Below are 21,731 nucleotides of genomic sequence, written 5' to 3'. Positions count from 1 at the left end.
ATCACTCGCCGAATCATTATGGCTAATTGTGTACTTAAGGCAGAACTAAAGGTTGAATATGTTTCAAGTTCTCTCGCAGGGGCTCTTGTGCTGCAATGTCTGTTATGCACTCACTCGAACAAATTGCAGGTTGGTTGCCCCATACAGACAAGCAGCTTCAACTGCGTTTTAATAAGGTCTAATATATTCAAAACCCATGGAAATATGGTTTGTGTTTCTTTTTACAATAATTCTAAATATAACATTTACACTAACACAAAGAAATGTCAGATTGTTATGGTAAATGGTATCTTGCCCCACAACGATTTTGGAAACTATTGTAAAAACAGATAAGGCATTAAATTTCAGCTATTCACTTTTAATTAGCATTTCACCAAGTAAACAGGATCGTGAACTAATAAATCCTGGGACTACATTGGCAGTTAATTAAGACAGAAGGGTTTATTAGTTCAAAACTCACCCCTGGAGCATCCTATTCATTTTATTAAATCTGGTGATTGGGTATATGTAAAAGCATGGCAAGATCACCAACTAAAACCTGTCTGGGATGACCCCTATTGTGTATTTTTGATTACAGACACTGCAGTTCGCACTCGAGAAAAGGGTTGGACGCATCTTCAGCGAGTAAAGCGGTATCGTTCGCCCCCCCGAGACTCACAAGGACCCACGGGACTCCGAGTGGTGGTCCAAGTTACACCCCGATAGAGTTAAATTGACTTTGCGAAAGAAAGATCCAAGAAAATGTTAAAAATTTGTCTTTTACTCTCTATTGTGGGGATGGGTTGTTTCATTGCTGCTGTTAAACTAATCGATGTTACAAGCTGTGTGAAAAAATATTTGTAAGAGGATTACCTTACCCCTCTGTTCACAGCTGGGTTGTGAAAAGTCCTACTGGATACAGGGCAGCACTGAGGGAGGTGAGAAGGGAGGTGGAATGAGACAGGAGAGGATCTTTGAGGCTTGGTCGAATGTGCCAGTCCAATGCGTAGCAAATGTTACCTTTAAGATTTGCTCCTTCGGGGGCAGGACGTTTTTGGCTCTTTGGTGTCGTGGGGGGCGGTGGGTCTCGTGGCTGTCCACCCCAGGGCCGGATATTTATGTCTCCTGGCTTCGGCAATCCAGGGGACCCCTTAATTAGAACGGCAACGTACCTAGAACTTGAAACGACCATGGCTCCAACTACCACCTCCCCAGATGGAGTCCACAGGAGCCTGTATGAGAGGGCCAGGAAACAAGCGAATAAACACAGACTTGGGGATAACATGGGTTGATTTACACCAGCTGACAGTCCAGGAGCTTGGGGTCCGAAACTGTTGGATTTGTAGTGGACCAACCCGGGATGGACCTTGGCCATGGAGAGGTGAGCCATTAGATGATCGTACACTTCTTGCCTCCAATCTTTCCACTAGCACTTCTGGTCGATCCCGTGAGTCTTGGAAGTTGGAAAATCATCCACAAGGCTTTGAGTGCTTGGTAAAAGAACACGGCAGGTACCCAAAGGGCGATTTGGCTTGCCGGCGCTGGAATCCGTTTGCAGGCTGCCCTAGAAATAATTACTAACCAGACAGTAATTACTAACCAGATTTGTTGGCAAGGAACAACAGCAAATGCGGGCTACCGTTTATCAGAACCGCCTAGCCCTGGACTATTTATTGGCTGCAGAAGGTGGTCCCATTATGGTTCTGCAACAGGATTATGCTGAGGCGGCAGGGAACCTTCTGAAACTATGGGAAAAAGAAACCTCTATTATTTAGACAGGTTTGAAAGCGTAGCTCTTTTTAAGGGGTGGATTGTTGGAGTTTAGAAACAGTTATTATTTTAATTGTAGGAGTTTAGAAACAGTTATTATTTTAATGGTAGGAGTTCTGAAACAGTTATAGAAGGTAGAAAGAAAAAGCAAGAAAAAAGCTAAAATGTTCTTTGTGTAAAATGGCGCATGAAAAACAACAGAACAAAGTAAACAAGATAACAGAGAATTCAAGCAGACATAGAAATATGCATGTACACACAAAGAGCTTGTTTAATAGGGGGTGGGGAAAGGAGGTGTGAGCACGCGATAAGAGAAAGTTGGAGTCAGTCAAGAGTCAGATGAATAGGGAAAAGTGCCAAACCAATCCAAGAAGGACAAACGTAAGACAAATGTAAGGGGAGGTGAAGTGAAAATTGTATAAAAACAAAGAGGCTTCCCGCCCTCGGGGTACTTTCCTGAGGTAACAGGAGAGTACCCAACCTTGCAATGTTGCAAATATAAATAAATCGTCTTTGTTCTCAATTTTTGTCTCGAGCAATTTCTGTTAAGGTACTTCTGTTTCTCACAACACCTCATCTTCCAACTAGGTGCCCTCCAACTGGATGGCATTAATATCGACTTCCCTGCCTTTTGTTTAAACCCCCCCCCCCCCCACCACCACCACCACTGTAGTCTCTCCATTTCCCGTGTCCTTTCGCACAGACATGGTCATCCTTATATCCAATTAACACCTTTTGTTTGTCTGGATTCCTCTCCATTGTTTGAATTCGGAGACATTCTGATTTTTTGATTGAAGAAGGCCTCAGGTCCAAAAACGTCAGCTGGTCTCTTGTAGATGCTGAAAGGCCCAGTGGAGTTCCTCCAGCATTTCAGTGTGTTTACTAACTACAATCACAGCGTCTGCACCCTATCCTGTTTCACCCACTGAATATGGAGACCAGTCTAGTGGGAAGATAGGAGGAAGGAGAAAGCTACCCTTGAACAGAGTGAGAGTGAAAGAATGAAAAGGTTGAAATGCCTCTCCATTCTGCTGCGAGAGACCACGTGAAGTGATTTCCTTTCCAACACAGTAAATTTCATTTTTTTTGGGGGGGTAAAAACATTATGAATCTCAATTTTGGAGAAGAAAAACCCCACAGATATTGACGGAGACGATATGAAGAAGGATATGAACCAAACTGCGGACGAACGTGACTCGCCGAGAATGCCAACTCGGTCGGCAAGGACGAGTCGGACCGAAGGGCCTGTTGGGTGCTGCCAGCATAAATTTGCTCAGGGAAGGGCAGATCCATCGGACGAAAATGATCACCCATAGAATACCGAAGAATGTAAGAATTGCTCTCCGGAACGTCCAAGATGGCGGGCGAAGACTCGGGCCACGTGCTTCCCCCCACCGCGCGCGCCAACCGGAGCCGTTGGCTGGCCGCCGCTGCGGGCCGTCACGTGCCACGATTCAAACGTCCGCCTGCGGATGACGTCACCCGCGGTGACGAAGGGCCGGGTTGGGGGTGGGTTCTGTCCGAGCGTGGCTGTGTGATTCGAACCGGAGCGATTTCTGTTTGTTACTCCACACCATGTTTGAAATGGCTTTAAATCTGCACGGAACCAGCAAAGAGCCGGTATTTGGTTTCCAGTCTGTGCATTCATACTATTCCGGATCATATCAGACTAATGCCACGGTTAAAAAAATATAGAGGCCTAAGTGGCAATGATCAGTGGCATCACTCAAACCGGCTTATCCGAGCCATCCTCGGCATTAAAGACATTATTAGACCAAACCATTACCGGGGCTGCAAAACACAAGTCCGTTCCGATGATGGAAAATGGGCAAGAACGCGAGACTTCATGTTAGTGCCATCTTTCTATTTTCAGTGCATCAGGGGTGAAAGGTCAAATTAATCGGTGCACACTCGACCTCAGGGAATGAGGCTGGGCCGGTGGTGGAAGGGTCTGGGGAACCCTTTTGGAAACATGGTAAAAGATAAGGTTAACCCTAGGCAATGAGGACTTAAATTGAGGGGGGGGGGGGGGGGGGCTGGTATAAGGCCGGATCTGGTGGAAAGTGGAGTGTTTAAAAGAGAAGATCATAAGAGCTCAGAAAAGTAAATATGATAAGATTAGGGAACCTTGGTTAGCAAAGGAAATGTGGTTTGAGAAATATGGGGGGGGGGGGGGTGGTGGGGAGTGTAGGTGAGCATTTAAGAAACAAAAGGAAGACAAAAAAGAGGACTTAAAATGGAATTGACAAACAGGATTGTCAAACTAGGGAAAGGTAGAGCCCCAAAAGGACTAAATGAGAAATCCATCTATGGAGTCAAGGCCTTTGAGCAGGATAATATTCACTGTTCACTGGGAGAAGGATGTGTTGGATGGAAAGTCGTGAGGGGAGGGAGGTGCTGATATTCTGGAACATGACTGTTTTAGGAAGGAAGAAGGGTTAGAAATATTGGCACTCATTAAGGTGGATAAATTCCTCAGACCTTATGGGATCTAAGGGAAGGAAGGGGGAGATTGCTGGCGCTCGAATGAAGATTTCTGCATTTTTGTACCAGAAGACTAGAGTCCAGCTAACGTTATTCCCTTATTCAAAAAGATCATGAGTGATAAGCCAGGAAACTACAGACCAGTGAATCAATACAAGGAAAATTGTTGAAACAAATTCCAAGGAACAGTGTTCACTAAATGAGAAATCCATATATGGAGTCAAGGCCTTTGAGCAAGATAATATTCACTGTTCACTGGGAGAAGGATGTGTTGGATGGAAAGCCATGAGGGGAGGGGAGGGAGGTGCTGATATTCTGGAACATGACTGTTTTAGGAAGGAAGAAGGGTTAGAAACATTGGCACTCATTAAGGTGGATAAATTCCTCAGACCTAACCTTTTTTTTCCCCAAGGGAAATCCTGTCTCACAGATCTGATTGTGATTTAAGGATGGAATTAAGTAAATAGATGAACGAAGGGCAGTCGATGTAGTTTATGTGGACTTTCGCGAGGCTTTTGACAATGTCTAAAAGGTGAGCGTGTCCCTTTGTGCATAACCATTAGAGTTAGCAGCGGCAATTTCAAGTGACATTTAGGCACAATTTACATGTTTTGAGATTCAGTACAATCCATGCTGAAGAAATTGCATGGTCCTCAACTGCAAAAGTAGACCATAACAATAGTAGGGTCAAGGTATGCTTTCCTCTCAGCTGCTGATATTTGGTTGAGTCATTATATTTGTGCCCCCAGTACAATATGAAAGCCAGAAAATTTGCAGAAACTTGCACTGCCTCATTTGTCTCTGCTGAGGAATTGCCCAGTTATTGGCTTGTCTGCCATTGGATGTTTGATTGAAGATTTGCTCATATTGGAGTGGGCAGTGTTAATTATTTAGTGACAAAATCTGGGACAATGTTTATTGAAATGTAAAGAAATATGAGTTAATAAATAAAGGTAAGTACATATTTTGAAACCAAATCAAGTTTTGGCTGTTAACTTGACAAAGGACATTAGGACAGGTACAGTATATGCAAAGGAAGAGTTAAAAAAGATATGGACCAAATTTTGGCAAATAGAACTAGTCCAGAATGTCTGCTTGGTTGGCATTGAAGTGCCAGTTGATGAAGTAGACAAAAATGATGTCATAGCTTTTATTAGCAGAAACTCGGTACAATAATGAAAGACAATAGGTGCATACACAGTTATATACTTAACAGTAGAGATAATGCACAGCCAATGTTAGTACAGCAAGTCTCGCCATAGGGGAGACAGGCAGCTTGGCAGACATTCACCACAGGCATGGATGAGTTGGGCCAAAGGGCCTGCTTTATAACTAAATAATGGATAAACCATACAATTGATTTTGTGTATATTGGCTTTCAAATATTTCCTATTGATTGACAAATATAAAAACAGACTAAAGTATTAATGACAGGAATGCTAACGAAAAAAAGCATAAGAAAGATAAATGGGAACGTAAAAGAACTTCCATTTATGCAGCATCTTTCATGATCTCAGCATTTCTCAAAGAATTTGAGTCAGTGATGCAATTGCTGTTGTCATGGAAGGCATAAGGAAACCAGGTCTGCATAAGTACACACAAATAGAAATGTGCTAGTGATCAGATAAGCAGTTTTCACAGATATTTGATTGAAGACTATTGTCAAGGGCATTGAGGTTAACTCTGTTTGTTATTGAGACAGGGATGTGGAACCTTTTGCATTGTCTGAACAACCATTTGGAGTTTTTAAAAGGAAGCATCATCAATTGTGCGCAACACCTTCAATGCTGCATTGGAGAGTGAACACAGATTGAAGGAGTTTCAAAGTTTCAACATAGTATGAAATTTGAAAATCTAAAATATTAGATCAGTTGTAATAAACTTCATAGGGATATAGATGCACTGGTCAGGTAACAGGTGAGCTTCCAAATAGTAATTGTTATATATTTTGCTTGGAACAGTAAGGAGAGTTCAAACTGAATGGTTCAGTTTTAAACCAGTATAGAGATATTGTTGGTTGTGCTAACAATTATTTGAAGGTAATAGGACAACTTGAGAGTGAGAACACTGGAAAAAGTGTATTTGGGATCTTTTGCTTTATTAGAACAAACATGCATACAGAAAAGTTATGCTAAATTACTCAGCACTGCGGTTAGGCTCACCTCTTTGTTTTGACCTCGCCACTTCCAAACTGGCCGTACATTTGCATTTATATTTTGCACTGCACAATTCCCAATGAAGACCTCATGAAGCTGAGTGATCCATAAAGGACAATTATATCTCAAAAAAATTGAGACTTATCAAGACTACCTTGTTGACATAATGATAAATTATATTGTCAAAGATGTTTTCAATTATCTCAAAATGTTCATGATAATTAGACATTTGGAAAACAGTTGAAGTACAAATACTATTTATTATTGTTATATTTATCACAAAAATATTTTTATTAAAAATACATAAACTGATGTAAATTGGAAACCATTTTTAAATGAAGTAATAACTTAAGAAAACTCAACTTCACATCAATAAATCCCAGGGATCATTGACATAGAGATTGATATTAAGCTGGGGGGGGAGGTTGGTCAGATATGAAGTGCATGTAGCTCTTCAATTCAAGACAATCTAGAACTGCCCCTGGAATCAGTTATGTCCACCATGATAGGAGAAGCCATATTGATTGATCAATGTGTTTCATTTTTCTAAGGTGTTGAAAATGTCATCGTGCTAACCCTCCAAAAGCTAGTTCTCTCCACCAGTTAAAGCTAAGTAAGGTCCAACTCACTATGTTCACTTGAAGTTATATATTTTAGGAAATATATCGTATTGGAAAAAATGCAGAAAGATTTTATCCAATAGAAAGATTTTATCCAATTGAACCAGAGATGAGAGCCTTAATTTATGTCAAGAGGCTGGAGTTGTGCTCAAAATCTTAATTAAAAATTAAATACATGTATAACAATGTCAGTAAATTCAATTACTATGAATTTAATAATTTTCCTTTAATGCTGGTTGCTTTTGATACGCACAAATCAACATAAAAAGTTAAGCAGTTCATCTGTTCTGTTGAAATTTGTAACTACTTCTGGGGACTGTGTCAAATTTGGATGTTCACCAAATGAATGCAATGCTTAAACTTTCTGTAGAAATATACTCCCCCATGCCAAAATGTGCTTTTTTGCCTGCTTTGTGCTTTGTAGATAAATATTTATTATTCTACACAAATAGAACTGATTTACAAGAGGGTTTTCAAAAATATTTTTTGATAATTTTTACTTCAAATCTCACTTGAAGCCACAATGATTTTGTCTTAAAATGTACAAAAAAAGGTTAGGCTTCCATTCTGTTATTCTTGCACTGTACATTTTTTAAAGAGGAAAATGTCAAGGTAAGGTCAGGTTACCACCTGAGAGAGAAAAAAAAAGAAGGAATTTCTTTTTTATTAATTGTTAAAGGAAAATTGAGGATATGATGGTGTTTATTGTATTCAAAACGCATTTTGTAAGCACCTAAAGCTTTTGTTTAGAAATATTTTAATTTTTCAATAATACTTTTTTTATAAAATTTCATACCTGCATATAAAGGATAGAGGCACACAAGTGACCACAGATGCTGGAATTTGCAGATGCTTCCTCCCCAGATGCTGTTTGACCTGCTGAGTTACTCAGCAGTTTTATATTTTTGCTGTAGATGTTTGCCACATGCTTATCTCAAAGATTCCATTAAATAATTCTGGGGAAAAAATTAACTTTTTAGCTCACTTATGTATTTCCCAGAAGCTGTAATTGACAACCGCTATTTATTGTGCTTAACATTTTGTTTTCACATTAAATACTTCAGTGCAAAAAAGGCACAAATCCTGAAGTAGTTTTCTTGTATAACTGTTTAGTTTAATTTTATCACCCCACCAAAGATGCCAACATGTGTGAGTTTAATTAGCAGAATTAATGCAATCTACAGAAAAATGATCAGAAATGTTAATTGTATGTCTAAAATGGTAAGATTAAAAAGAGAAACATGGCTTTCTAATTACACTAAGATAACCATGGAATTAATTGAAAATTGTCCTGCAGTTAATATTTAACAACTGCAACCTGATGATATCAAAGAGCAGACAACATTAAAACTCAGTATTTACATCTCATCAATGAAGGGACTCTTTGTAAAATATTTAATCTATTACAGCCATAACATTTTTAAAGCTAGTTTTGAAACTTGATTACCACCTTGGTTAATTCATATCATATGCATTCAACCTGGTAATGACCATTATCTCCCAGCTGTAAAGATCAGGAGAAACATTTAAAAACCAGGTGACTGTTATACCTGGCATAATATTTGAGGCTCTTGACCAGAATACTGAAATCAATCATGGTCTGTAAAGCAATGTGACAAAGACCTATTCTCAATAAAATTTACACTTTATTGAAAAGGAATTACTTTAAACAACGGCAAGCCACAAGCTTATAAAAATGAGCAGCATGGTTGGCGTAGCTATTAGTACAACACCTTTTCAGTGCCAGTGATTGGGAGCAGGGTTCAAAACCCCTGCTGATTGTAAGGAGTTTGTACATTTTCCCTGTGTCTGCATGGGATTTCCCTGGGTGCTCCAGTTTCCTCCCACATTTGAAACGTACCAGGGGTGTAGGTCATTTGGGTGTAAATTGGGCAGCACAGATTCATAGGTCGAAAAGGCCTGTTACCATGACTGTATGTCTAAATTTATAAATTTTTAAATGTATGTTCAGTTAAAATAATAGAAGCATGGTGCTCATCTTTTTTGTTTGAGTATTCAAATATGTTTTAAAAAAACGTCCACATTCATTAACTCACTCTATGTGCTTCATGGGTTGTGAACCTGCTCAATGGACAGTGGATTGTGGATGATATTTGCTATTGATCCCAACAGTGTAAAGTCATATTTTCACCCCTGCCTAATTGGTGAAGAATTTAAAAGTTTAGAATTGGATTTGATTTGGAAGTACCAAAATGTAAGGTTTGTGACAGTGAGAAAAGCACCAAGAGTGGAGGTACAATATTTCTTTCATGTATTTATTGTTCATCAGATATTAAAATGCAGATCCCCTTGAAAGGAACACTTTGATTTTACTTCAGCTTTATGTTTATGAAAAATCTGTCAGATTGACATGATTTCCTACAATATCGGCAAAAATATTGTTGGTTTAAAGAATTAAGAATTTGTTTTTAAATGATTTATTACATTCAGGAATTACCATAATGATTTTCATTTTTGTGATGAATTACCAATAATTAAAATGTATTAACAAATTACATTTTTGTAAAACCCATATTCAAGTAAAACCAGTGTTAGGTCTGCTTTGTTCATGAATGAGTGAGACAAACACCAGGCTGAGTCGAAATCAGGGTTCTTTGTTCTTTATTACCGGATTGTAACACTTGCGACTAACCATGTTAGTCGGAGAATGCATTCTGCCGTTATCAGCAAAATGGTGATTTTTTATACCCTTGGATATGTGCTTAGAACATCATCATATCATTACTTGTCCAATGACTAAAACTGTTGCTATCCTTTCCCTGCTAGCTTCCTGCCTCTCAATCCATCAATGTCTCTCTTATCTTGTAAGTACAAGGATGCATTCACATCTTGTTACAGCCCTGCACATTCCCATCTCATGATGTTTTACCTAACAGGAGTACAAGGACACCTCCCCTTCTTGTTACAGCCCTGTACAGGGTAACTCCTTACACATTCCCATCTCATGATGTTTTACCTTACACCAGGCAGAAGCTAACTTATTATTTCTTGGGAATTATAAAATCTCCAGTATATTTATTGGACTCCTCATAAAAGTTCACGTACAACTAAATAAATTACTGGTAGTCTGCTGCTGAAAACAAAAAAATAAGCATTGTAGTGTAGCTGCGCGTTACTCGAAAGAAGACACACACACACGCGCACACACGCACACACACATACACCTATTGTAGTCAGGTTAGGCTCTGTGTTTCATCAGGAGCTCAAACCCAACTTTTATACTCTCTGTGCTCCCGCCGTTTCCCCCTTTTGCTTATGTCACAATCTGCATAATAAAGGCAGATTCCTGCACGCGGGTACCTTCTTGCCTAACAATTCCTTCTTCTCCGTGTGCAGTCCCTGACTGTTGGCTGTGGAGCAAGGCCAGCACATTTTGGGATCGCTGGCCTTCAGGCTGCCCTTGCCATCTGTCCACCGGTTCGCCTGTTGGGGCCAGTGCCGCTGCAAGCTTTTAGTTGCTCTCACAGCCTGGAATGCTGCTTGATCGCCACAGTGGTGTGCCGCCACATGACCTTCCCTGGAACCGGCAGTATTGTCCTTGGTGGCCGGAGGCAGAGTCTCTGCAGGCTTCGATGGCCTGGCTCTCTGGCACGGTGCTGGTGTCTCAACTGGGTGCATCAGGTCCAGGTTTGCCAGCTTTAGCCTGTTCATGGTGAAGCCCTCTGTCTTGCCTCCGATCTCCAGCTTGAACGTGGCTCCATTGTTACGGATGACCAGGAACTGGCCCTTGTATGGCCTCTGCAGTGGTGGATGATGTGGACTCCTGTGAATGAAAACATACTCAGTCCTTTGGAAAGTGAAGTCAGGGCCAGGTTGCTGACTCTTTCCCTCAGTCTGTGGAGGAAAGCTGCCGAGTCATCTTGCTGGCTGTCAGGGGATAGCACAAATTCCCCTGGAACCACAGTGGAGCTCTGGAGACAAGTTCAGCCAAAGAGGTGTTGAGACTTCCTTGGGTGCTATGTGGATCTTCAACAGTGCCCATGGAAGCTCGTCTACCCAGTTAGGTCCTTGGAGTCTAGTCATGAGTGCATCCTTGAGGTGCCTGTGGAAGTACTCCACCAAACCCATTTGACTGTGGGTGGTAGGCTGTTGTATGGTGAAGTTGGGTGCCCCATAGGCTGGTGAGGTTGGACCACAGGCTGGAGGTGAAATGGGCCCCTCTGTTGGATGTGATGTGTGATGGTAACCCGAACCATGTCACCCAGGACAAGATGAAGGCTCTGATGCATGAGGTTATGGACATGTCTGCCAACGGGACTGCTTCTGGCCACCTGGTGAAGTAGTCAACCATCATGAACGGGTAGCAGAAGCCCTGGGATACTGGGAAGGATCTTACTGTGTCCACGTGGATGTGGTCAAACCTTTGTTCCACAAGCTCGAAGTGCTGAGGTGGGGTCTTGGTATGCCGCTGTACCTTGGTGGTTTGGCACTCCATGCGCGCCTTCACCCACCTGCTGACCTGTTTTCACAATCCATGCCACACATATTTGCTGGCCACCAGCTGGATCATGGTCCTGATTAAAATGGAATTAAAAACCTGCCATCTCCAAGGCGCCGGGATGATAGGTCTGACCTGGCCTGTGGCTACATCGCACAGGAAGGTGACCTGTGCCAACTGGGATGTCTTGGAGCTGCAGTACTGATATGGCAGTTCAGTATTGGGGCATCTCCTTGTCACTCTGCTGCGCCTCTGCCAGTGCCATGAAGTCCACTCCTGTTGATAGCGTCTGGACAGTCTGTTGGCCACCATGTTGTCCTTGCCAGAGACATGCCTTACATCTATGGTGTACTCTGAGATGTAAGACTGGTGTCATTGCTGGTGGGCCGACCAGGGGTCCAAGATTTTAGCCAAGACGAATGTCAGGGACTTGTGGTCTGTGAAGGCCGTGAAAGACCTACCCTCTAAGAAGTACCTGAGGTACAGCCCCAGTAGCTCTCTGTCAAAAGCGCTGTACTTCAGTTCTGGAGGCTGCACATGTTTGCTGAAGCAAGCCAGTAGCCACCAACTTCCTTTGATCTGCTGTTCCAGAACTCTGCTGATCTCCATTCCTTTTTTTTAAAACTTTATTTAAAATTTTATGACATGAATAAAATAAAAATTACATTTAAAGAAATAATAAAAAATAAGATAATAAAAATTAGAATACTACATCATTAAACTACACAAATTAACCCCCCCAATAATTATAACACAACATTAATCATCTAATTTAAAATTAGTCCAACCCTCCCCCCCAAAATAAAGAGTGAAGAATTAATTAACAATATTGTAAATAAAATAGAAAAAACCCCACTTACAAAAAAAGGATAAAACTTAACAACAAAAAAAATTACTAACAACAAAAAAAATAGCAGTACTAAAATAATACCCTTAAACATATATTTAAATCAAACATAATACATGTATTTAACAAATGAAATCCACTTTAAAACTAAGTTCAAATATTAAAATCATATATCAACCACATATCTGTTATTCAAAAAAATCATAATTAATAATACATAAATACAGAATTTCCATTAATACCAAGTTTCCTTTATAATTCATCGAGAGAACAAAAACATCCCTTAGAAAAACAATCAGATAAACTTTTTATTCCCTTCCCCTCCCCTTATATAAAAAAAGAAAAAGAAAAGAAAAAAGTTCAAACTCTTATAAAATTCTCCATATTATTCATTTACAACATCTTCAAAATTCTCTATTGAAATTAACTTAATTTTATTAAACTCTTCTCCCTCAATGTATTTGTACTTAAGTTTCTTCTTTTTCTTCTTATTACCTTTCCCCTCATCTTCCTCTTCATCTAATTCAACATCCTCAATTTTTGACTTATTATCTTCTGTGACATCATCCTCTTAAAAAAGAAAGGAAAAAGAGAAAAACCACCCCCCCCAAAAAAAAGAAAAAAAGGAGAGAAAAAAAACCTCCTAATTCCCTCTCAATTACAATCAGAAAACAAAAAGAGTTTTTTAAAAATTATTTATTAAAAAAATAATAATAAAAAAACCTTCACTTCTTAACCCAAAAATTAAAAAGAAAAAAAAAACAGGTCGGAGGTCACAACGACCTCCTCCTGTTTAAACCGCCCAAAGCGGTAACTCCCCCAAAATATTGGGTGTGAGAGCTGATCTCCATTCCTGAGACATCCACCATCAGGGCCGTTGCAGCATCTGCTCTTGGGTGTGCCAGAAGATCAGCACCTGCCAGGGCTTCCTTGGCCTTCACAAAGGCCTCCAACTGACTTCTTGTATCATGTCCTTTGCCATTCAGGCAAACAAGGGCTGCATGATCTGGGCAGCTGAGGGGATGAATCTGTGGTCGGAGTTGATCATCCCCATGTACTCCTGTAGTCATGCTGGGCCCAGGGAACTTCTGGATGGCCTCCACTTTGCTGGGTAGTGGTGTGGCTCCTTCCCTGGTTATCCTGTGGCCCAGGAAATCGATGGTCTCCAACGCAAACTGGCATTTGGCTGACTTGATCGTCAGGCCGAACTCGCTCAGTCGGGTGTAGAGGTTGCAGAGATCCATCATGTGTTCTTGTCAGTCCCTGCTCGCCATGAGGATGTCGTCCAGGTACACAAAGGTGCAGTGCAGGTCTCGGCCCACTGCGTCTACTAGCTGCTGAAAGGTCTGTACGTCATTCTTCAGCCCGAACAGCATACAAAGGAATTTGAATAGGACGAATGGGGTGATGATGGTGGTCTTGGGGATATCATTGGGGTGCACCAGGATCTGATGATATCCCTGCACAAGGTCCACTTTGGAAAAGATCTTTGCCCTGTGCAGGTTAGCCGCAAAGTCCTGGATGTGCAGCACGGGGTATTAATCTAATGTGGTGGCCTCGTTATGCCAGCGGTAGCCATCGCATGGTCCCAGTTGCTTTGGGCACCTTATGCAGGGAAGACACCCATGGGCTGTCCAACTTCCATATGATGCCAAGCTCCTCCAGTTTCTTGAATTCTTCCTTTACCCACTGGAGCTTCTCCGGAGGAAGGTGTCTTGCTCTTGCGTGGAGCAGCAGGCCCAAGTCAGGATATGGTGCTGTACTCCATGCCAGGGCATTGCTGTGATGAATTGGGGAGTGAGCACTGCCAGGAACTCAGCCAGGACCTTGGCGTATTCATCAGGGATTGCTGCACAGAGACCAGGTGGAGTGCTGGGAGTTTGGCATCTTTGAGGGGGATGGTTTGGAAAGTCTTGGCGTGGACCAATCTCCGACCCTTAAGGCCACGGGCAAGCTATGGGCGCGCAGGAAGTCTGCCCCAAAGAGCGGTTGTTCCACTGCGGCCAGCATGAACACCCATGCCTCCCAACTGCAGCTGGACCTTGTGGGTACCATAGATCTGGATTGTGCTTTTGTTGGCAGCCTTTAATGTGGGGCCTGACTTCCTGGTATCCTGTCCTGACAGGCACAGGACGCTGACCTCTGCTCCTGTGTCCATGAGGAAATGTAGGTCCCAGATGTACACGAGGCTGTCTTGTTGGCCATCTGTCATGGCCATTTTCCTGGAACTTGCATGGCAGCCTGCACCGGTGAGCTCCAGAGCCCCATCTCTGGTGGAAGAAGCACACTGGTTGATAGGGTTGCCTCCTCTGTGGAGCTGCTGTTCTTTCTGCGGGTCTGGCTGCAGAGTTTAGCCATGAGCCCCACGGACGCCGAGCACTCTCTTTTCTGTTTCCACAGAACATCTGCTCATGCTACAACTTTCCGGGGATCACTGACATCAGTGTCTGCCAGGGCAATTGCTCCAGGAATGCCTGCTTGAACATGATGTAGGGCTTGTGTTTGCCCAGGAGGGCTAGCATCTTGTTCACGAGAGCTGGCGGAGGCCTGTCTCCTAGCCCATCCGGGTGGAGCAGACGTGTCCCCCCTCTCATGCATGGAGAGCCCGAAGGTCTCGATATTCAAGTCCTTGAAGGCAATGCATGTGCCTTCCGATGGGGGTTCCTGGATGAAGTTGGCCACTTGATTTGCCATGTCCTGGTCCAGGGTGCTCACCACGTGGTAGTACCAGGTGGACTCTGCTGTGATCTGCCGGATCTGGAACTGTGCCTCAGCCTGGTCAAACCACATGCGTGGTTGATCCGTCCAGAAGGTCAGCAGCTTGAGAGCGACTGCATGGAATGCTGCCGGTTTGCTCATCGGTGGGTTTAGATGCCGTCTAAACTGTCGAGGCCACCAATTGTAGCCATGCGCTACTCGAAAGAAGACACACACACATAGTGTAGTCAGGTTAAGGTCTGTGTTTTATTAGGGGCTCAGATCCACCTTTTACATTTGCTGTGTTCCTGCAGTGTCCCCCTTTTGCTTACATCACGTTCCGCATATCAAAGGCTGGTTTCCCACGCGCGGGGACCTTCTTGCGTATAATCCCTTCTTCCCCATGCACTGTCCCTGACTGTTGGTTGTGCAGCAAGGCCAGTGCCATTGTTGGTTGCTGGACTTTCAGCTGCCTTTGCTGTCCGTCCTGTTGGTTCACGTGTCAGGGCCAGTGCTGCTGACTTGATTACTGCCGTGGCAAAGCTGGCACAGTATTTTTTTAAAATTTGAGTTCATGTTTAGAAGATCTTAAATAAAAACTCGTAACAGCAATAATTGGATTATTGTAACACAATAGCTTGGTGGATGAATGCCCCTTAAAATTAAGATTGTTGTTCCAACTAACCTTGGCATGATTTGAGTGAATAAATTCTATCTATGACCAAGAAATGCTACTGTCAAAACAGGTAAGAATGGGCATAGAATGTCTGAGTTACGATGGGAGCTCACATCCTGAGATTAAAAGAAATTTATATGAATTGTTGATGAATAGAAACATTACTGCCATTTCTGTCAAAGGCCTGCATATTTTTCCAATGTATTACTGTTACATAGCGGCCACAGTAGTGTGTACAATAATTAATCTTCCTAAAATGGGGTTTTTGCAACCTTGAAAATCCACAGTTGTAATAGAATATGTATGCCTGTGAAGTTGAAGCTAGTGAAGTCAGTGCACATCCTTACACAAAACGTGCTTTCAGTGCTATCTATTGTCATTGTAATCTTATTAACAGATAGGTTACTGGAATAAGATACTATACTAATATTATAGGTGCACTGCCATATTCAAGACTAGGATTTTATATATGAATTGGAACCTCTTCCCTCCAGCAGACTGAAATAATGCAGCTCTTTACAACGGCATTTGAAACATACAAAACACACCGATCAAAGTTGTTTTCCTGTTGTCAGATTGTGTATTCCAAGTTCATTGAGAAGAAAGAAGCACACAACAACAATGTTGACTTGCATTGATTGAACTTTTCTCTTTAAGTTGAATCAATGCAAGGCAGCTTTGTTGTTGATATTGTGTGCTTCTTCTCAATGGATTTGTATGCTTCTTTCATCTCTGATTTCCTCGGGAGCATTATCAATCAAAATGAATAGCTTCTGTCCCATTTTGAAAAGTGTTAAAGTTATAAATAAATGATTTTGTTATTTTTAATAATTAGTTTATAATTTACACTGAAAACTAACTATTATATTTAACAAATACAAACAGGAAAATGAACATGGATTCAGTGGTTTCAGATAAACTAGGTCAGACCAGGCATATTCATGATATGTCATGTCAAAATCATTGCATGTATCTTTAAACAATCCTCACCTTAAATGCGTTGTTACACACCAGAGGATTGGAGATGTATCGATGAGTACTGATAAATTCCATTCAGTGATTTGCATTATTTTCCATTTATTTTGGGATGTTCTATTGCTACATCTACTGCCATAAACTGGCCAGCCCTGTCACGTATTATAGCAGATTAAATTGATGCTTTGTGACAAGTTTGTAGGGAGAGCATTTGTTTGCTTGGCTGATACACCCTAGATTGTAAATCTAGATATAATGTAAACAATACAGAGATGTGGAATGCCAATTATTAACAACAATTGATTCAATAATATTAAAATTTCATAATCTATACAGTAAATAATTAGAGGTTGTAGATGAAAGACGAATGAAAAGTGAACACAATATTTTCTACATTCTTGATGCATATAAAATATTTGGCAAAAGTTTCTTTCAAGACAAATTCAAAAATAATCACAATTTAGAGGGATGGTGTCTTTACATCATTGCAAATTAATTTTAAATGAAAGAAGATGCATTGCAGACATGGATTGACACAACCCCACTGAACTTGCAATGGAAAGAGCACAGAAGGCAAATGTATCAAACAAATTTACTATCATATCAGATTTCCAGTTGGAAAATGTTTACAGGTCAAATGGCAACGAAGTTCGAAATAGAAAGCAATTTGATAATTATTGCAGCCGAGAAATGTAATGCAAATAAATATTTATCCTTTTTAGAAACCATTATTCTGAACCCAATGCTGCGCATGTTATTTTGCGCAGACAGATTGAGTCCATTTTTAACTGTGGTTTCATTTTTTTTATAAATAATCCTTTGTTCTAACTGAATAGTTGTCAGACGAGGCGTTTTGGTTTTCATGCACCAGCGATGCTCGTTGGTTTGTCCATTTGCACTATATTCCGAGGGCATTTCTAAAACCATCGGAAAGCACTGGAAATGGCTAGAAAGACATCTTCAAGTTAACTGCATAGAAATGTGAAAGTAATATGAACGGGTACCTTTAAAAACTCAAAATCACCAACAAAATTGAACAAAATCCATTTCATTTTTAAATCTTGCTTTTGAAAATTGAAGCCCGCTGCCATTCGTAATTTTTGGGAAACTTTGCTGAACATTATTTTTAACTGTTTACATAATTTACGTATTGAAAGGAAGACGTAGCGTTAGAAGCAGGCAAAGTACCCGAGCAGTTGAAAATACTTCAGAGCATTTTGTGTAGCTGTTAAGACCATTAGATTTTCTCTCATTAAGGATGTGAATGTCAAGTGTGCATGTATTACCTTCGGGGTTTTTTTCTTCATATTTAAAGAAACATTTATTTTTCAAAAATGCAATATATGGGATCATGCCGGCAACATATTACTAGCCAGTTTGATGAAAATGTCCAAATATCTATTTCTAAACACGATTTGTAATGTTTTGAAATACGATGTTACAAAATTGTACATTTTGACAATGCGAATGGCTTAGAGGCTGGAGAACTGACCAATCCACCGCATTATTTTACACATTTGGATCGTTATAAATTACACATTATCACAAGTAGAAAACAAATATACTCACTGAACTGGAGAGTTGAATTTTGCCATATAAATTAATATTTGTACCTGATCCACATTACCTTTTCCAAGCTATTCGATATACAATATTAAAATTAGATCCGAAAACGGCTGCATTGTTTTACGAATTGCTTAATATTATTTTCCTTTCCCTTTTACTCGCGGGATTTTATTTTATCCTTATCTTTTTATTTATTTTTTGTTAGATTCATCAAATATAGAAATGAAGGTCAGCATGTTTGCTTTTCTAACAAGTGTACAGTTTATTTGGAGCTGATAAAATTCTGACCCTTGCTTCTGGTTGATTGGCAAACTTGACAGTGATTGACAGGCAGCCATGGCAACCAGGAACCGAATCTGCCAAGTCCAATAGAAAATCAGATGTGGGCTGAATCCTTTTTTTTCTCCGGCTTTTAGCAGCATCTCATCATCGCAACCGCAAAGGATCTACTGCTCACCGTGGCACTTGGAGCAGCAAGTTCATATTTCACGTATGGGAAACTAACTAGAACGTATCGTCTGTTTATTTTGCTCTTTGGAGTTCGCACCGTTAATTTGGGTTTACGTTTATTTTGCTTTGTCCGAAAGAAAAATAAATGTTCCAGCTGCCAATTTTGAATTTCAGCCCTCAGCAGGTGGCGGGGGTTTGTGAAACCCTGGAGGAGAGCGGAGATATTGAGCGCCTTGGTCGCTTCCTCTGGTCCCTGCCAGTGGCCCCAGCAGCATGTGAAGTACTCAACAAAAATGAGTCCGTGCTCCGAGCACGGGCCATTGTCGCATTCCACACGGGCAACTTCAGAGAGCTATATCACATCTTGGAGAATCACAAGTTCACCAAGGAGTCACACAGCAAACTACAGGCCCTTTGGCTAGAAGCGCATTACCAGGAAGCAGAGAAACTAAGAGGTCGCCCCTTGGGTCCAGTGGACAAGTACAGAGTAAGAAAGAAGTTCCCCTTACCCAGAACCATTTGGGACGGAGAACAAAAGACTCATTGCTTCAAGGAAAGGACGAGGCATTTGTTGAGAGAGTGGTACCTACAAGACCCCTATCCGAATCCCAGCAAAAAACGAGAGCTTGCTCAAGCAACCGGACTTACACCAACACAAGTGGGTAACTGGTTTAAGAATCGTAGGCAAAGGGACAGAGCAGCAGCGGCTAAAAATAGGTGGGTATATGTGTGTTCTTAAGGGTCTGTATTTATTGGCTAAATAAATATCTCGCAGGATGTAGTAGCCATTATCTAAAATACAATGTATCTTGAAGGGTCCAATCGCTGCTACTTTTTTAAAATTATTGTTTGATTTACTTAAAGTATACTAATTTTTTAATTATGCATGCGATTTTATTCCGTGCTTTCGAATTAAAATAACTATTACAGGGCATTAATTAACAGACGGAAAAGAGTTCACTGATCTATTGGTGTTTACATCATCAAGTAAAGTAAACTCTATAAACTATATCTGTCGAAATGCCATACTTCAATTCGTTCAGTGGAACTAGATGGGTCTTCCAGATTAACTGTGTAGATTAGTTTGGGACCCGAATATTTTAAAATAAAAAATTTAGATTTCCTTACAAAACAAATGACAGATATATTAAATATAAGCACGCAGTCCTACCAACTAAATCTTTTTTTATGTCAACGGAATTGCATCGTGTATATTGGAAAAAGTGTGCGTGATTTAAGGCATGAATCTTCAATTCCCCATTTGAAGGTTACACTTGGGTATGTTATTAGCTATGGAAATTGAAGTGTGTTTAAGTGTCGATGCATATTTTTGCTACCTTTAGATGATAATTCCTCGCTGTGTTCTTTCCCCTCGCGGAACCAGGCTGCAGCAGCAGATTTTGTCGCAGGCAACCGTGCACTCTTTGAACGAGGAAGACGCTGCCGTGGAACCCCTGGTGGGTGCCTCAAGTCCCGTCAACAGCCTCTGCAGTGTATCGGGTAGAAGCAAAACGGCCACTTTGGCTATCTCCATCACATCGAGCGACAGTGACTGCGACATCTAAGAAAATTAAGCCCGAAACCTGAGAGTGCCTCTAAAATTCCTGGGCAAAAACTGTCGGTAATCATAGTCCCTTTAATTGCTTGAGTTGGTCTCTTACTAACTACTATAAGCAGAAGACTTAACGACTATGGTCATAAAAACTCATTATTGCCTTTATCGAAAGAATATATATATATTGTGTGTGTGTGTGTGTGTGTGTGTGTGAGAGAGAGAGAGAGAGAGTGTGTGTGAAAGGGAGAGAGGAACAATACCGAAGTGATGCCTCAAAGACCATCTCTGTCAAGATGCAACATTTTGAGCACCTGTCCTGTACCTTCGTGGGTATTTCATGTTGAAAGTCGGTGTTATATTTTTTACTTTACTTTAAAGTTATATATACATATGAACATATGTATGTTTATCTATTTAAAAGGGTTGCTTTGTTAGTTTTTAAATTTGTTTTTGTGCAAAAACCATTTGTAGAATGTTGTATGTTAGTGGATCCACAAATTGGAAGAAAATAAAATATTTAACGACGGGCTTTTTATCTGTATCTTTAGTTTTAGTACTCTCTGCAGTAGATTGCAGTTGTAAATTGAAATGATATGTTTTTTTTAGATCACCATTTTGATTTATTTAATCTGGATCAACTAAATTTGAATTAACCGTTTCACCCAAAACTGTGAGAGAAAGCCCAGCGTCACGCTTCGGGCTCCTTAAAACTAAGATGGTTTTGTATGATCCAATTTGACATTGATCTTTAAACCGTTTTCGCTGTGTTTGGTTGCTCGCAGCGGCTGTTTCCCTTTGCTTTCCCTTCTAGGAAATGAATTTAATTTGCTTTCAATGTAATTTGATTTCTTGTCTGCTATTGAACACTTAAGAATTTTAACAAGATATATCTTGGCATGTACGTTTATGCTTATTGGTAACCGTTTGCTGGTGGCTATTTATTACAACCTCCATTATTACAGTTTAGGCTAAATAAGTTTATATTGATCACCGTTTTTGTTTAAAATTGCATAACTTACTTAAATTTAAACAGATTATCAATTAATTTGTTTTAATTTTTTTTAATCGCACGCAGAAATTAATCAGAAATTGTGCTTACTTTCCACACGCCGTTATGACAGCAAATACTGCAGCCAATTTCTGACAATCACTGCTATAGCCAAACGTATCATGCCTATTTTAACATCAGAACAAGTGCACAGAAAGCTTGACCATAAACTGCAGAAGGTAACTTTCTTGAAAATAATTCTCACTTCAAAGAAGCAACTGCTGAGAAATATTGGCGAATCAATACTTCGTGAAATTGTCCTATTTATAGGAATCCAATTAATATTATTCGTGTACTATATTTTATTTAACTCTCTATGTTGCAGAAGAACGTATTTTTAAAAGCAATATAACTAAACAAAAATAATATATTAGAATGCTCAGCTGACCTGGTCCTTACGCCGCTCCAGTCCACAGATGTTGCTTGAATTGCTGAGTATTTCTAGCATT

General features: G+C 40.6%; 2 protein-coding genes across 10 annotated transcripts in view; one reads left to right on the top strand and one right to left on the bottom strand.

The window, feature by feature from the left end:
• The window catches only part of LOC138753376 (protein SIX6OS1-like), a 121,343-nt gene that overhangs the window by 84,344 nt on the left and 15,268 nt on the right, over positions 1-21,731 (bottom strand). For 2 of the 6 annotated variants that reach the window (XM_069916293.1, XM_069916288.1), the window contains exon 1: positions 2,930-3,063. The exons of 1 other annotated variant lie outside the window; for it this stretch is intronic. In XM_069916293.1, the coding sequence (XP_069772394.1) occupies positions 2,930-3,014 (85 nt within the window). In that variant the 5' untranslated portion in view covers positions 3,015-3,063. 3 more of the 6 variants (XM_069916292.1, XM_069916290.1, XM_069916289.1) reach the window with 3 other exon arrangements.
• six6a (SIX homeobox 6a) lies at positions 3,247-21,195 on the top strand. 4 transcript variants are annotated; one of them, XR_011351141.1, is made up of 3 exons: positions 3,247-3,369; positions 4,646-4,765; positions 20,064-20,135. XR_011351141.1 is itself a non-coding variant. In XM_069916294.1 (2 exons), the coding sequence occupies exons 1-2, from the start codon at positions 18,825-18,827 to the stop codon at positions 20,242-20,244; spliced, it is 753 nt and encodes a 250-aa protein (XP_069772395.1). In that variant the 5' UTR covers positions 18,816-18,824; the 3' UTR covers positions 20,245-21,195. The 4 variants fall into 4 exon arrangements, 1 of the variants encoding a protein (XP_069772395.1); XR_011351143.1 differs by lacking the exon at positions 3,247-3,369 and adding an exon at positions 3,527-3,597 and having other exon boundaries at positions 4,682-4,765; XR_011351142.1 differs by lacking the exon at positions 3,247-3,369 and adding an exon at positions 3,612-3,724.

Source organism: Narcine bancroftii, chromosome 2, assembly GCF_036971445.1.
Source record: "Narcine bancroftii isolate sNarBan1 chromosome 2, sNarBan1.hap1, whole genome shotgun sequence".
Taxonomy (NCBI): Eukaryota; Metazoa; Chordata; class Chondrichthyes; order Torpediniformes; family Narcinidae; genus Narcine; species Narcine bancroftii.
The sequence above is the reverse complement of the archived record's forward strand: the minus strand, read 5'-3'. Positions and strand labels throughout refer to the sequence as shown.

Coding starts and splice junctions, on each gene's coding strand:
- six6a (XM_069916294.1), top strand. CDS start 18,825: ATGTTCCAGCTGCCAATTTTGAATTTCAGCCCTCAGCAGGTGGCGGGG. Junction 19,397..20,063: donor GCAGCAGCGGCTAAAAATAG/GTGGGTATATGT, acceptor TCGCGGAACCAG/GCTGCAGCAGCAGATTTTGT.